At 45.3% G+C, this 17321-nt stretch overlaps 1 protein-coding gene across 1 annotated transcript; it reads left to right on the forward strand.

Annotated features, from left to right (window-relative positions):
- The first annotated feature begins 798 nt into the window (after positions 1-798).
- On the forward strand, positions 799-3932 carry LOC100193088 (WPP domain-interacting protein 2). The gene is made up of 3 exons (NM_001138251.1): positions 799-1026; positions 1939-2190; positions 3053-3932. Exons 2-3 carry the CDS (start codon positions 1971-1973, stop codon positions 3715-3717), a joined length of 885 nt encoding a protein of 294 aa, NP_001131723.1. The 5' UTR covers positions 799-1026; positions 1939-1970; the 3' UTR covers positions 3718-3932.
- The last annotated feature ends 13389 nt before the right edge of the window (positions 3933-17321 follow it).

Here is a 17321-nt window from a genome sequence, read left to right on the forward strand (position 1 = left end):
GCGAGGAAAAGGGGGACGAACCAGAGCGACGGCCGCGGGCTGCCCCAGCTGCGGCCGTGGGGGCGGCCCGACAGCGATAAGAGCTGAGGAAAAGGGGGCCGTGTGTGTCCGCGTGCCCCTCTCGCGTCGTGCGTGCCCACCAAAGTATGCCTCCGAGAGGGTGAAGGGTGGCACCACCGCACCAGGCGACGATGGGCTCTGCTGCATCCGAGAGGCGAGAGGGTGAAGGGTGGCGAGCACAGTGTCCGACAACAGGAGTGGTTACCCCTCGGATGCCAAGTCCGCCATCCATACGTGGTCGACCGGGACTTTGAGCTGCAAAGCTCACGTCATTGTCCATACTCTACGTGGACACGTAGCACTCTCCACTTGTCTTTTTTTATTTTATTTAGCGGCACTTCCGCTGCTGCTGCACGATACAACTCTAATGATAAACTTGGGTTCTTATGATTCCCCGTGGCTTTAACTGCGGTCGACTAGGTTGGTCGATCGGTACAGCTACCAACTAATCGTATGTCCAGCAGCTATATAACCTGGATAAAGCATGGCCCAATAAAACTCCACAAAAGCGGGCTTCTGCGACTGGCAAAGCCCGAAGACCAGCAATTCCCCCCGCAGCGCCCCCACACGGCCTTCTCTTTTCTACTAGGAGTTCAGATTACGGTCTACAGCGGGCCGAACCCACGTTCCGTCAAACCGCAGACAACCGGTATCTGGAACGGAATCCCCCCCGGTTCCCAGCATCATCGTGTGCTCGTGTTAACTACTCTTCTTCTTCTTCTTCTTCCTTGACGGACATCCTTTTCTTCCCCGGCTTCGTTTCGTGCTTTCCTCAACCTCCCCTCTTCCGTGCCGCACAGTTTATCCGCTGCTTCACGGAAATCCTTACGGGGCTGCATATACTATATTCCCTGCGTTCCAGGCGGCCCCGCCCCCGCCCCCCACCGGCTCTTGCTGTCTCCTCTCGCACGGTCGCACCCCGCTAGCCTCCCGGCGTCCCAATCCCAGGAACTTCCGTCGCGTCAGGTGCGTGTGGTTTCTCCGCCGCTCTAGGTTGGTCCGGTTTATTTCGGAATTTCCCGTGAAATTTCTGGTTTGTTGTGACCGAGGGCGACGTCTCGTAGTGTAGTATATATAGTTTCGTGGAATTCTGTGTTTTGCTGGCTGCTTACGAGGATTGTTCATTTGATGGAGGAGTGTGATGAAACACAGAACCCAACCCTGGGAGCTGGATTTCAGGAGCTTCAGCCACATTCACAATCGGGCTTCCTTGTCTTTCATTTCAGCACATAGGATTTAGACACACAAAAAAAAAAAGAGAGATAGAGGTGAAATTAGCATGCCTAAATTGGAGTTTACAACTAGGGCAGAAAATTTAGACCAGTATCCTCCAGAGCCGCCTCATGATTCTGATCCGAATCAGGGCAAGGTAACCTCAATTTGGAGATGCAGATAGTCAAATACGTTAGCTGATTTGCGCCTCAACAACATTACAACACCAACTTCAACTTTTGGTATTGGCATTAGGACAGAGAATCCTGTGCTTTCCCCTCCAAAGTTGCCTTTCGATGAAAGGCAGTGGTCGATAGCTCTCCCTCTCCCCTAAAGGCATTAGGACCACTAGATAAGTTGTTTGTAGAGACGCCACCAAGGAAGCGGTGCAGATTAAGGAGGTGGAGAAAGAGTAAGGAGGCAACCTCCTGACAACCCGCTGCAGTTCAACATCAATTTTTTTTTGGTGCTAGCGATGGGCTGGCTGGCTATTCGCTAGGTGTAATAGGGCTGAAGACCGCTGGAGATTGTAATAGGGAAAAGGGTTTAGGGTGAAGGATTTTTTGGCTTTGCAGGAAAAGGGCGCAAGGCACACTGAAGGGCTATTAGGGACAGGGGACACGCTTCCTTCGCTGAACCTTACTTGATAGCATCTGATGCGCGCAGGTGATGCTTTCAGCAACTACAGGTGTAGGACAATGTCGATGAACTATGATGGGGATAGGAGTGAGGACCGCCAAAGCGAGGAGGTCCAGTCAGCATACAAAAGGGACAGTGACGTTGGTGAGGAAATGATAATAAGTAGCGAAGAGCAAAATGATGAGAATGAATGGAGCTGGGTGAACCAAGATAGAAATGGTGATCCTTTTGCTGAATCGGTTTCCTCACTTCATACGACACAGCAAATCCTCGAAAATGGTAAAAAAAAAGATCTTAACCTTATTCATGTTTCTCATGCACTTTAAAAAAAAAAAACAAAAAATTGCTTGTGTACCTTCTTACACTATGTAATTTTCAACCATGTTCGAAATGTGTCATGACTTGTTTAATACTTTTGCTTAAGGAACACAGTATATGTACAGTGTTTTTATGGTACATGGAAACTTGGAATTTCATGGAGTTACAGCTTTGCTGGCTGAAGTAACTTTTCCAGACCACACCTTTCTTTTTAAGTCTTGCTTTTCTTCAAACATGTCCATGCTTGCTTTGGTCATGCGCCATGCATTATTTACTAAACATGTTGTTTTGTCCAGTTATATCAGGTTGTTTTGTCCGGTTATATGTGACGATAGTTTGCTCACACCTCCCCCTTCTAAAGAACGAGTAATTGTGTCTTGTTCAGTGCTGCATTTGTCAAAATACACAAAAGCTCATGACTATAGAGCTCCCTGCCTTGCATTTACTATTTTTCTTTCATTCCATAGACACAGACAACGATCCTTCCTGGTATTATGAAGCATGCTTTCCACATCAGTAACAAAATTTGCTCTCACATCATTTTGAAAATAAAAGAAAAAATAATCATTGGTTGATTCACAATATAAGATAAGGGACAGGTGTGCACTTCTGGAGTATTTTGATGCTTTTGGCTAGTTCTAGTTCTAACGGATCACCAAACTATAGTGGTTCTTGGTTATAACAAAGCTGTGTCATCCCAGTTATTAGTGAAATATTCTTGAAACATATCGCTTGATTGGTGTGGTTATTTAAAAATTGTTTAGTCTTTGAGCTCTAGTTTATGTTTGTATTAACCACCTCTTTTTTTGTGTGTGCTGCTTAGAGATACGAAAATTATCAGAACTTGGCAAAGAACTTGAGGCGGAGGAATCCACTTCCGGTAACAAAGACCAAGATGTGATCCTTTTGCCGTATAGTGAGGCTGATGTGTTGGAACTGAGTGAGAAGATGGAACATCTTGAACAGAAAGTGAAAGAAGCATCAAACACCATCAGAGAGAAAGACCTGATGCTTTCCAAGCTTCAAATACTCATCGGTACTGCAGACAGGGCAGCGCTGGAGGAGGAGTTGGAGGAGGCAGCAGCTAGCATCGACCAATTGGAGACAGAGCTGGAGCGCCATCTCCAGGAGAAACTAGAGGCTGAAATTCAGTGTCTGTTGATGTTGAAAGCGAGCCAGAATTGGCAGGTCCGAGCGGAGGACCGGGTGGCCTTGGAGGAGCACAGGGCGCTGTCTGCCGGGGACAAGACCAGAATGCTGCTCAAGCTACGAGAGACGGAGAGCAAGATCGTGATGCTGAAAGAGCAGGTAGACAAGCTGGAGGTCCGGGAGAAGGAGCTCAACCGGACGACCGAGGTCCTGAAGATGCAGAGCAGGACCTTCAGAGCGTCCCTCTTTGGCCTCGTCCAGCTGGTAATGCTATGCCTGTCCCTGAAGGTGTTCTTCGCGCGGGTCTCGGCCCCATTTGACGAGGCTGTGCCGACATGATGCCGTCAGCTGGTGCTCTCTTCTGCCTGTAAATTAGCTCGCCGGGGTTGCGATGCCTTAACGCGTGTCCTGCTGTCTTACTGTAGCTGTAGCCAGTAGGTAGTATAGTTTCGTTACACTGATGCAGTGTAGGCTGTGGTGAATGACGTCTGAAACTACGCGTGTTCTGTTAAAAAAATTACTGCAGGTCTGTGCATAAATTGGGTTGGATTGGCAAATCGGGTGACTGACTGTTTGCAGCTTACTGAGAGGTTTCTTACTCCTATATGGAAAGAGTTTGCCAATTTCCCCAAGACGAAGACAAGTGGGATACGCGCCGGCGCGCGTATGCGATCTACCTCGTCTGGGCTGTGTTGACTGTGGGAAACGCGTGCAAAAGTGGCAGCGGCAGCACGCGCTGTGGGGCTCATGGGCTGCGGCCGAGGGCGCCCATCGGGCCCATACATGTGTAGGCTCGCCGAACGGAAGAACAAGCATAGGCCCACCCTCGGATATGCGCCCAGTTTTACACTAAAATTATTTCCGTTTTTATATTTTTTTTCGGAATCAAAAATGAAAATGATAACTTCGAAGACCATAACGACATCAAGCGAAAGCTCAGTAAAAAATACCCCAATTACGGTCGAAATCTGACATACGGTCGGTAAAAATCGTGGCGGGGCTTGGCTGGCTTATTGTAGCTAAAAACACGGTACCAGCTGAACAGCTTCTCAGCTAAAAGCACTGCAGCAACTGCAAAACAAACGGTACCAGCAGCCGCAGCCCAAACAGTTCTATTAACTAGCCGGACAGCTTTAATATGTAGCCTCAATTGACTTCAAAAATGCACATAAATCATACATCCATATAAAAATAGTAATAATATATGAATATACACAAATTTATGAAATGTTAAAGAATATCTCACAGAGTATTAAAGAAATATCCCACAAATATAAGTGCATTCATATAATTAGAAAGTCATAACACAATACCTTATAAAACAAAGCTATCCGATTGAAAACCCGGTTATAACAGTTATAACCATCAAAAACCATAAAACAATACCACACATCATACTATAGAGCATAGAACTAGCCATATAATTTGACCCATCATAATATAAATAACAATTTATAAGACATTTTAATATAAGGCAGAAGGTCACAATAAATATAAGACAATGAAATACGGCAATAAAAGTATTATCATGTATTTAAATAAAGCAATATTAAGTCTAGTAGCATATGACTATAGAATCAAGATGTGTATAATGACATGACGCTTGCATTCTAATTGTAGTCCTACTACTTGGTATAGTCAACATAATTGGTGTCCTCTTGGTCCTTTTAGGTTATCATGCAAATTATGAATATATGTATAAAAGTGATAATTGGTAAAAAAATTTATAAATACAATCCATAAAAGTTTCAAATAACTCTAAAATATACACTATACGACGGTTGATCTTTAGCGACCCTTATTAGGGACATACGGTTGGTCGCTAAAAATTATGTACCGACAGTTGGTCGCTAAATGCATTTGTAGCGACGGGCCATTGGTCGCTAAAAGTCTAGAAATTTAACTACTCAAGGTTGGTCGCTATAGAGACAGGTGGACATCCGACGGTTGGTCGCTATTGATTGACATGTGACTGTTTTAACTACTAAATGATTTAACTACTCAATGATTTTTATTTCTCTTAATTGATTTTGGATATCGAATAGCATTTCTTGTTAAGTAAAAATCCAAATAAATAATATAATAAGTACTAGTCCAAAAATAACTTTTTTTATTTATAAATAATTTTGGTTTCATCATTATGAATTTTAGGGTTATTTAAAAATATATTTCAAATTTAGAAAAAGAAAATAGAAAAAAAAGAAGAAAAAAACTAAAACCTAACCTAACTAACGGCCCAAGGCCCAACAAGCAGCCACCGCCTCCCTAACCTAGCCGCGCGCGCCTCCTTCCTCTGGCCGCCGCCACCTGCTTCTCCCACCTGGCCTCTCTCTCTCCTCCCTTCTCTTCCCTCTCTCTTCTCTCTACCGTGACCGCGCCATCCCTGCGCCCAGGAAGACCCGACGCCGCCAGCGACCCCGGCCACCCGCGCCCTGCCCCAGCCAGCCGACGCCAGCCCCCGCGCCAAGAACGCCGCCAGCGCTTCCCGAGCGGGCGGACACCTCGTCCTGCTCCTGGCCGCGGGGATCACCATGCTGACATCGTCCTGCTCCTGACCGCCCATCCTACCCCACCTTCGCCGTCACCTCGGTCGCCGTGCTGGCGCTGTACAACGCCACTGCCAACGTCGCCGCGGGTGCGGGCACGGGCCAGGCGCCGGCCACCGCGCTGGCCGCGTCGTTCCAGTTCACGCTGGTGCTCGGCAACCCGAGCGGGCGGTCGGCGGCGCGGTACGACCGGCTGGTGAAAGTCGCCTAGAGGGGGGGGTGAATAGGGCGAAACTGAAATTTACAAAGTTAATCACAACTATAAGCCGGGTTAGCGTTAGAAATATAATCGAGTCCACGAGAGAGGGTGCAAAACAAATCGCAAGCGAATAAGAAGTGTGACACGCGGATTTGTTTTATCGAGGTTCGGTTCTCGCAAACCTACTCCCCGTTGAGGAGGCCACAAAGGCCGGGTCTTTTTCAACCCCTTCCCTCTCTCAAACGGTCCCTCGGACCGAGTGAGCTTTCTCTTCTCAAATCAACCGAGAACAAAACTTCCCCGCAAGGACTACCACACAATTGGTGTCTCTTGCTTTGGTTACAAGTGAGTATTGATCACAAGAAAAGAATGAGAAAGAAAGCAATCCAAGCGCAAGAGCTCAAAAGAACACAACAAATCACTCTCACTTAACACTAAAGCTTTTGTGGAATTGGGAGAGGATTTGATCACTTGGGTGTGTCTTGTATTGAATGCCTAGCTCTTGTAAGTGGTTGGAAGTGTGAAAACTTGGATGACTTGAATGTGGGGTGGTTGGGGGTATTTATAACCCCAACCACCAAACTAGTCGTTTGGTGGAGGCTGCTGTCGCATGGCGCACCGGACAGTCCGGTGCGCCACCGGACACTGTCCGGTGCGCCAGCCACGTCACCAGGCCGTTGGGTTCCGACCGTTGGAGCTCTGACAAGTGGGCCCGCCTGGCTGTCCGGTGGTGCACCGGACAAGCACTGTACGCTGTCCGGTGTGCCACCCGCGCGTGCCCTGCTCCTCTGCGCGCGCTGGCGTGCATTAAATGCGTTGCAGACGACCGTTGGCGCGAAGTAGCCGTTGCTCCGCTGGCTCACCGGACAGTCCGGTGTGCACCGGACATGTCCGGTGAATTATAGCGGAGCGGATTCCCGAAGCTGGCGAGTTCAGAGCCGCTCTCCCTTGGAGCACCAGACACTGTCCGGTGTGCACCGGACATGTCCAGTGAATTATAGCAAAGCGCCTCTGAAAATTCCCGAAGGTGTGAAGTTTGGCTTGGAGTACCCTGGTGCACCGGACACTGTCCGGTGGCACACCGGACAGTCCGGTGCGCCAGACCAGGGCTGCCTTCGGTTATCCCTTGCTCTTTTGGTTGAACCCATTTCTTGGTCTTTTTATTGGCTAAGTGTGAACCTTTGGCACCTGTAAAACTTATAGACTAGTGCAAACTAGTTAGTCCAATTATTTGTGTTGGGCAACTCAACCACCAAAATCAATTTAGGAATTAGGTGTAAGCCTAATTCCCTTTCAATCTCCCCCTTTTTGGTGATTGATGCCAACACAAACCAAAGCAAATGTAGAAGTGCATAACTGAACTAGTTTGCATAATGTAAGTGCAAAGGTTACTTAGAATTGAGCCAATATGAATACTTATAAGATATGCATGGATTGTTTCTTCTATTTTTAACATTTTGGACCACGCTTGCACCACATGTTTTGTTTTTGCAAATTCTTTTGTAAATCCTTTTCAAAGTCCTTTTGCAAATGGTCAAAGGTAAATGAATAAGATTTTGTGAAGCATTTTTAAGATTTGAAATTTTCTCTCCCTGTTTCAAATGCTTTTCCTTTGACTTAAACAAAACTACCCCTCAATGAGATCTCCTCTTAGTGTTCAAGAGGGTTTTAAGATATTGATTTTGAAAATACTACTCTCTCCCCCTTTTGAACACAATGAGATACTAATTTGAAAATCATATTAATTAAAAAACTCTTTCTAAAATTAGTACCAATTGAAAAACCAATTTTTTTTTAAAAAATCGGTGGTGGTGCGGTCCGGTCCTTTTGCTTTGGGCTCATGCTCTCTCCCCCTTTGGCATAAATCGCCAAAAACGGAATCATTAGAGCCCTTTTAAACTATTTTCTCCCCTTTGGCAAATAAAACATATGAGTGAAGATTATACCAAAGCCGGAGTCCTTTTGCTTTGGACTCATGCTCTCTCCCCCAAAGATGGAGAGTTGCTCGGAGTGACGGCGAAGGATGAGTTACGGAGTGGAAGCCTTTGCCTACGCCGATGTCTCCAATTCCCTTTCAATACACCTATGACTTGGTTTGAAATGGACTTGAAAACACATTAGTCATAGCATATTAAAGAGACATGATCAAAGGTATATGAATGAGCTATGTGTGCAAATCAACAAAAGAAGTTTCTAAAATCAAGAATATTTAGCTCATGCCTAAGTTTGTTAAAAGTTTGTTCATCAAGTGGCTTGGTAAAGATATCCGCTAATTGATCTTTAGTGTTAATATATGAAATTTCGATATCTCCTTTTTGTTGGTGATCCCTTAAAAAGTGATACCGAATGGCTATGTGTTTAGTGCGGCTATGCTCAACGGGATTATCCGCCATGCGGATTGCACTCTCATTATCACATAGAAGAGGAACTTTGGTTAATTTGTAACCATAGTCCCTAAGGGTTTGCCTCATCCAAAGTAGTTGCGCGCAACAATGGCCTGCGGCAATGTACTCGGCTTCGGCGGTAGAAAGAGCGACGAAATTTTGCTTCTTTGAAGCCCAAGACACCAAGGATCTTCCCAAGAACTGGCAAGTCCCGGATGTGCTCTTTCTATTGATTTTACACCCCGCCCAATCGGCATCCGAATAACCAAGTAAGTCAAAAGTGGATCCCTTAGGATACCAAAGCCCAAACTTAGGAGTATAAACTAAATATCTCAAGATTCGTTTTACGGCCGTAAGGTGAGCTTCCTTAGGGTCGGCTTGGAATCTTGCACACATGCATACGGAAAGCATAATATCCGGTCGAGATGCACATAAATAGAGTAAAGAACCTATCATCGACTGGTATACCTTTTGATCCACGGACTTACCTTCTATGTCGAGGTCGAGATGCCCATTGGTTCTCATGGGTGTCTTGATGGGTTTGGCATCCTTCATCCCAAACTTGTTTAGAATATCTTGAGTATACTTCGTTTGGCTTAGGAAGGTGCCCTCTTGGAGTTGCTTCACTTGAAATCCTAAGAAGTACTTCAACTCCCCCATCATAGACATCTCAAACTTTTGTGTCATGATCCTACTAAATTCTTCACATGTAGACTCGTTAGTAGACCCAAATATAATATCATCAACATAAATTTGGCATACGAACAAGTCATTTTCAAGAGTTTTAGTGAATAAAGTAGGATCGGCCTTTCCGACTTTGAAGCCATTAGTGATAAGGAAATCTCTAAGGCATTCATACCATGCTCTTGGGGCTTACTTGAGCCCATAAAGCGCCTTAGAGAGTTTGTAAACATGGTTAGGGTACTCACTATCTTCAAAGCCGGGAGGTTGCTCAACATAGACCTCTTCCTTGATTGGTCCATTGAGGAAAGCACTCTTCACGTCCATTTGATAAAGCTTGAAGCCATGGTAAGTAGCATAGGCCAATAATATACGAATTGACTCAAGCCTAGCTACAGGTGCATAGGTTTCACCGAAATCCAAACCTTCGACTTGCGAATATCCCTTGGCCACAAGTCAGGCTTTGTTCCTTGTCACCACACCATGCTCATCTTGCTTGTTGTGGAAGACCCACTTGGTTCCTACAATATTTTGATTAGGACGTGGAACCAAATGTCATACCTCATTCCTAGTGAAGTTGTTGAGCTCCTCTTGCATCGCCACCACCCAATCCGAATCTTGTAGAGCTTCCTCTACCCTGTGTGGCTCAATAGAGGAAACAAAGGAGTAATGCTCACAAAAATGTGCAACACGAGATCTAGTGGTTACCCCCTTATGAATGTCGCCGAGGATGGTGTCGACGGGGTGATCTCGTTGGATTGCTTGGTGGACTTGAGAGCACCTAGAGGGGGGTGAATAGGTGATCCTGTAAAAACTTGATATTTAACTCAGAAAACTAGATTAGGAGTTAGCACAAATAATGCCAAGTGACTAGAGAGGAGTCTTAGCAAAACACAATAACCACAAGAAGATCAACACAGATAGACACAGTGGTTTATCCCGTGGTTCGGCCAAGTCCAACACTTGCCTACTCCACGTTGTGGCGTCCCAACGGATGAGGGTTGCAATCAACCCCTCTCAAGTGGTCCAAAGACCCACTTGAATACCACGGTGTTTTGCTTTTCTTTTCTATATCTCGTTCGCGAGGAATCTCCACAACTTGGAGCCTCTCGCCCTTACACTTGGTGCCTACTCCACGTTGTGGCGTCCCAACGAATGGAGTGTGATTGATCAACAATGCTCAAAGGATGCTTGGTGTTTTCCTCCATGCGCCTAGGGGTCCCTTTTATAGCCCCAAGGCAGCTAGGAGCCGTTGAGTGCATTCCAGGAAGGCAATTCTTGCCTTCTGTCGCCTGGCGCACCGGACAGTCCGGTGCACCACCGGACACTGTCCGGTGCGGATCTCCTTCCTTATTTGGCGAAGCCGACCGTTGCAGATTCCTAGCCGTTAGCGCACCAGACACTGTCCGGTGCACACCGGACAGTCCGATGCTCCTCCCGACCGTTGGCTCTTGCCACGCGTCGCGCGCGGATTCCGCGGCCGACCGTTGGCCCGGCCGACTGTTGGCTCACGGACAGTCCGGTGCACCACCGGACAGTCCGGTGAATTTTAGCCGTACGCCGCTGATAAAGTCCCGAGAGCAGCTAGTTCGCCAGAGCCAGCCTGGCGCACCGGACACTGTCCGGTGCACCACCGGACAGTCCGGTGCACCCAGACTGAGCAGACTTTGGCTGAACAAAGCCATCTCTTTTCCAGTTTGATTTCTCCTGTTTCCAGCACTTAGACACAATACATTAGTCCATAAAACAATGTACTAAGTCTAGAAACATACCTTTTGACTTGATTTGCACTTTGTCCACCACTTTGCATGGATTAACACTTAAGCACTTGTGCTGGCACTCAATCACCAAAATACTTAGAAATGGCCCAAGGGCACATTTCCCTTTCAATCTCCCCCTTTTTGGTGATTTATGCCAACACAATAAAAAGCAACTAAAAGAAGTGCAACATCAATACAAATGAGAACTCAAAATTGTTTTGATTCAAATTTGGCATATTTGGATCATTCTTTGCCACCACTTGGTTTTGTTTTTTCAAATCAACCTCAAATTCCTATCTCTAAGTCAAACACACCTGTAGAGACATAAAGAGGGTTGTTCCAATAGAAATTGATCAAAGATTTCAAAAAATCCCCCTTTTTCCCATAATCAACCATTTTCCCCACTAGAGGCCAACTTTTGACAAAAGAGACAACAAGAGAGTTTTGACAAATCAAAAAGCTCTATTCTACTATTTTCAAGATCTCTATTCTACTATTTTCAAGATTTCTCAAGTGGCAGCTGATCCATTTATTGCTTTGGCCTTATTTTCTCCCCCTTTGGCATCAAGCACCAAAACGGGATCAATCTTGGCCCTTAAACCCCATTGCCTCACTAAAATCTTCAACTAAGAGTAAAAAGGCAATAAGAGTACAAAGATGAACTTGGAAAAGTTACTCTTTCATCGGAGTGCAGTGGAAGTCTTGCATGGTCCAAGTCCACCTTTTCCCTTTCAAACCTCCTTTGAGACTAAATTAAGCAAACTCAAGCACACAGTTAGTCTCAAAGGGTCAAGTTGTAGCACATCTCCCCCTAAATTTGTGCATCACTTACAAATGGACTTGTGAGGTCCGGGGAGTGCTTGTACAACTTGAGCACCATAAATAAACAACAATATGTATTAAGGAACATAATCAAGGCATAAACCCATGTATGCTATAAATCAATCCAAGTTCCGTGAATCTAAGACATTTAGCTCACTACGCAACTTGTAAAAGGTCTGCTCATCTAAAGGCTTGGTAAAGATATCGGCTAGCTGGTTCTCGGAGCTAACATGAAACACTTCGATATCTCCCTTTTGCTGGTGGTCTCTCAAAAAGTGATGCCGGATGTCTATGTGCTTTGTGTGGCTGTGGTCAACAGGATTATCCGCCATGCGGATAGCACTCTCATTATCACATAGGAGTGGGACTTTGCTCAGATTGTAGCCAAAGTCCCTGAGGGTTTGCCTCATCCAAAGTAGTTGCGCGCAACACTGTCCTGCGGCAACGTACTCGGCCTCAGCTGTGGATAGGGCAACAGAAGTTTGTTTCTTAGAACTCCATGACACCAGGGACCTTCCTAAGAATTGGCACGTCCCCGATGTACTCTTGCTATCAACCTTACATCCAGCATAGTCGGAGTCTGAATATCCAATTAAGTCAAAGGTAGACCCCTTTGGATACCAGATCCCGAAACAAGGCGTAGCGACTAAATATCTAAGAATTCGCTTCACAGCCACTAAGTGACACTCCCTTGGATCAGATTGAAATCTAGCACACATGCATACACTAAGCATAATATCCGGTCTACTAGCACATAAATAAAGTAAAGACCCTATCATAGACCGATATGCTTTTTGATCAACGGACTTACCTCCTTTGTTGAGATCGGTGTGTCCGTCGGTTCCCATTGGAGTCTTTGCGGGCTTGGCATCCTTCATCCCAAAACGCTTGATCAAGTCTTGCGTGTACTTTGTTTGGGAGATGAAGGTCCCATCCTTGAGTTGCCTCACTTGGAACCCAAGGAAGTAGCTTAACTCGCCCATCATCGACATCTCAAACTTTTGAGTCATCACCCTGCTAAACTCTTCACAAGACTTTTGGTTAGTAGAACCAAATATTATGTCATCGACATAAATTTGGCACACAAACAGATCACCATCGCAAGTCTTAGTGAAAAGAGTTGGATCGGCTTTCCCGACCTTGAATGCATTAGCAATTAAAAAGTCTCTAAGGCATTCATACCATGCTCTTGGGGCTTGCTTAAGTCCATAGAGCGCCTTAGAGAGCTTACACACGTGGTCGGGGTACCGTTCATCCTCGAAGCTAGGGGGTTGCTCCACGTACACCTCCTCCTTGATTGGCCCGTTGAGGAAAGCACTCTTCACATCCATTTGGAACAACCTGAAAGAATGGTGAGCGGCATATGCTAGCAAAATACGAATGGACTCTAGCCTAGCCACAGGAGCAAAAGTCTCCTCAAAGTCCAAACCTGCGACTTGGGCATAACCTTTTGCCACAAGTCGTGCCTTGTTTCTTGTCACCACCCCGTGCTCGTCTTGTTTGTTGCGGAATACCCACTTGGTTCCCACAACATTTTGCTTGGGACAAGGCACCAGTGTCCAAACTTCATTTCTCTTGAAGTTATTGAGCTCCTCTTGCATGGCCAACACCCAGTCCGGATCTAGCAATGCCTCCTCTACCCTGAAAGGCTCAATAGAAGAGACAAAGGAGTAATGCTCACAAAAATTAACTAATCGAGATCGAGTAGTTACTCCCTTGCTAATGTCACCCAAAATTTGGTCGACGGGATGATCCCTTTGAATCATCGCTCGGACTTGACTTGGAGGTGCCGGTTGTGCTTCTTCCTCCATTACTTGATCATCTTGTGCTCCCCCTTGATCACACGCCTCCTCTTGATGAACCTGTTCATCTTCTTGAGTTGGGGGATGCACCATTGTTGAGGAAGAAGGTTGATCTTGCTCCTTTTGTTCCATTGGCCTCACATCTCCAATCGCCATGGTGCGCATTGCGGCCGTTGGAACGTCTTCTTCATCTACATCATCAAGATCAACAACTTGCTCTCTTGGAGAGCCATTAGTCTCATCAAATACAACGTCGCTAGAGACTTCAACCAAACCCGATGATTTGTTGAAGACCCTATACGCCTTTGTATTTGAATCATAACCTAACAAAAACCCTTCTACAGCTTTGGGAGCAAATTTAGAATTCCTACCCTTCTTCACTAGAATGTAGCATTTACTCCCAAAAACTCGGAAATAGGAAACATTGGGTTTGTTACCGGTTAGTAGCTCATATGACGTCTTCTTGAGGAGGTGATGAAGGTAGACCCTGTTGATGGCGTGGCAAGCTGTGTTCACGGCTTCCGACCAAAAGCGCTCGGGGGTCTTGAACTCTCCAAGCATCGTCCTCGCCATGTCTATAAGCGTCATGTTCTTCCTCTCTACCACACCATTTTGCTGTGGTGCGTAGGGAGCGGAGAACTCGTGCTTGATCCCTTCCTCCTCAAGGTACTCCCCCACTTGAAGGTTCTTGAACTCGGGCCCATTGTTGCTCCTTATCTTCTTCACCTTGAGCTCAAACTCGTTTTGAGCTCTCCTTAGGAAGCGCTTGAGGGTCCCTTGGGTTTCAGATTTATCCTGCAAAAAGAATACCCAAGTGAAGCGGGAAAAGTCATCAACAATAACTAGACCATACTTACTTCCTCCTATGCTTAGATAGGCGACGGGTCCGAAGAGGTCCATATGTAGCAGCTCTAGAGGTCTTGATGTGGTCATCACATTTTTGCTGTGATGCGCTCCTCCCACTTGTTTACCTGCTTGACAAGCTGCACAAGGTCTATCTTTTTCGAAGGTAACATTAGTTAGACCTATCATGTGTTCTCCCTTTAGAAGCTTGTGAAGGTTCTTCATCCCTACATGTGCTAAGCGGCGATGCCACAGCCAGCCCATGCTAGTCTTAGCAATTAAGCATGCATCTAGACCGGCCTCCTCTTTTGCAAAATCAACTAAATAGAGTTTGCCGTCTAATACACCCTTAAAAGCTAATGAACCATCACTTCTTATAAAGACAGACACATCTACATTAGTGAATAGACAATTATATCCCATATTGCAAAGTTGACTCACAGATAACAAATTATACCCAAGCGAATCTACTAGGAATACATTAGAAATAAAGTGCTCATTTGAGATTGCAATTTTGTGTAACCCTTTCACCTTGCCTTGGTTCCCATCACCGAATATTATTGAATCTTGGGGATCCTTGTTCTTGACGTAGGAAGAGAACATCCTCTTTTCCCCCGTCATGTGGTTTGTGCATCCGCTATCGATAATCCAGCTAGAGCCCCCGGATGCATAAACCTGCAAGGCAAATTTAGGCTTGGGTCTTAGGTACCCAACTCATGTTGGGTCCTACAAGGTTAGTACAAATATCCTTAGGGACCCATATGCAAGTTTTGTCTCCCTTGCATTTTGCCCCTAATTTTCTAGCAACTATCTTCCTATCCTTTCTACAAATAGCAAAGGAAGCATTTAAAGCATGATATATTGTAGAAGGTTCATTCATAACTTTCCTAGGAACATGAACAATATTCTTTCTAGGCACATGATGAATATTTTTCCTAGGCATATCTCTATCATGCACAACATGGGAACTAGAAGCAGTCATATCTTAAGCATGTGAAACAACATTATTGCAATGAACACTCCTAGAATATTTCCTATCATTGTATAAGAAAGCATGGTTCTTTTGAATACTATTTGCCATAGGGGCCTTCCCTTTCTCCTTGATAGGGATGGGAGCCTTATGACATGTCAAGTTCTTGGCTTCCCTTTTGAAGCCAAGTCCATCCTTAATTGAGGGGTGTCTACCAATTGTATAGGCATCCCTTGCAAATTTTAGCTTATCAAATTCACTTTTGTTAGTCTTAAGTTGGGCATTGAGACTAGCCACTTCATCATTTAATTTAGAAATTGAAGCTAGGTGTTTGCTATAAGCATCAATATCAAAATCTTTACACCTAGTGCAAGTTACAACATTTTCTACACAGGATGTTGATTTACTAGCTATTTCTAACTTAGCATTCAAATTATCATTTATGCTCCTTAAGCTAGAAATTGTCTCATGGTAAGTGGATAGTTCACAAGAAAGCATTTCATTCCTTTTAACTTCTAAAGCATGAGATTTTTGTGCCTCTACAAATTTATCATGTTCTTCATACAACAAATCCTCTTGCTTTTCTAATAACCTATTCTTATCATTCAAGGCATCAATTAATTCATTAATTTTATCAACCTTGGTTCTATCTAGGCCCTTGAATAAATATGTATAATCTATTTCATCATCATCACTAGACTCGTCCTCACTTGAAGAAGCATAAGTAGTATTTCGAGTACATACCTTCTTCTCTCTCGCCATGAGGCATGTATGACGCTCGTTGGGGAAGAGGACCGATTTGTTGAAGGCGGTGGCGGCGAGTCCTTCGTTGTCGGAGTCGGACGATGAACAATCCGAGTCCCACTCCTTGCCAAGGTGTGCCTCGCCCTTAGCCTTCTTGTAAGCTTTCTTCTTTTCCCTCTTGTTCCCTTGTTCCTGGTCACTATCATTTTCGGGACAGTTAGCGATAAAATGACCAACCTTACCACATTTGAAGCATGAGCGTTTCCCCTTCGTCTTGTTTTTGTAAGACTGTCCTTTGCGTTCCTTAAGCGTCGTCTTGAAGCGCTTGATGATGAGGGCCATCTCTTCATCATTTAGCCCTGCCGCCTCAACTTGTGCCACCTTGCTAGGTAGCGTCTCCTTGCTTCTTGTTGCTTTGAGGGCGATGGTTTGAGGCTCATGGATTGGGCCATTTAGAGCATCATCCACGTATCTTGCCTCCTTGATCATCATTCGCCCGCTAACGAACTTCCCAAGAACTTCTTCGGGCGACATCTTTGTGTACCTAGGATTTTCACGAATATTGTTCACAAGATGTGGATCAAGAACAGTGAAGGACCTTAGCATTAGGCGAACGACGTCGTGGTCCGTCCATCGCGTGCTTCCGTAGCTCCTTATCTTGTTGATGAGGGTCTTGAGCCGGTTGTATGTTTGGGTTGGCTCCTCTCCCCTTATCATTGCAAATCTCCTAAGCTCGCCCTCGACCAACTCCATCTTGGTGAGCATGGTGACGTCGTTCCCTTCATGTGAGATCCTAAGGGTGTCCCAGATCTGCTTGGCATTGTCCAAGCCGCTCACCTTATTGTACTCTTCCCTGCACAAAGATGCTAAAAGGACAGTAGTAGCTTGTGCATTTTTATGGATTTGTTCATTTATAAACATGGGACTATCCGAGCTATCAAATTTCATTCCACTCTCTACAATCTCCCATATGCTTGGATGGAGAGAGAACAAGTGACTACGCATTTTGTGACTCCAAAATCCATAGTCCTCCCCATCAAAGTGTGGAGGTTTGCCAAGAGGAATGGAAAGCAAATGTGCATTTGAGCTATGCGGAATACGAGAATAATCGAAGGAAAAGTTTGAATTAACCGTCTTTCTTTTGTCGTAGTCGTTGTCATCGTTGTCCTTTTGGGAAGAAGAGGACTCATCG

This window comes from Zea mays, chromosome 2 (assembly GCF_902167145.1).
Source record: "Zea mays cultivar B73 chromosome 2, Zm-B73-REFERENCE-NAM-5.0, whole genome shotgun sequence".
Lineage (NCBI taxonomy): Eukaryota > Viridiplantae > Streptophyta > Magnoliopsida > Poales > Poaceae > Zea > Zea mays.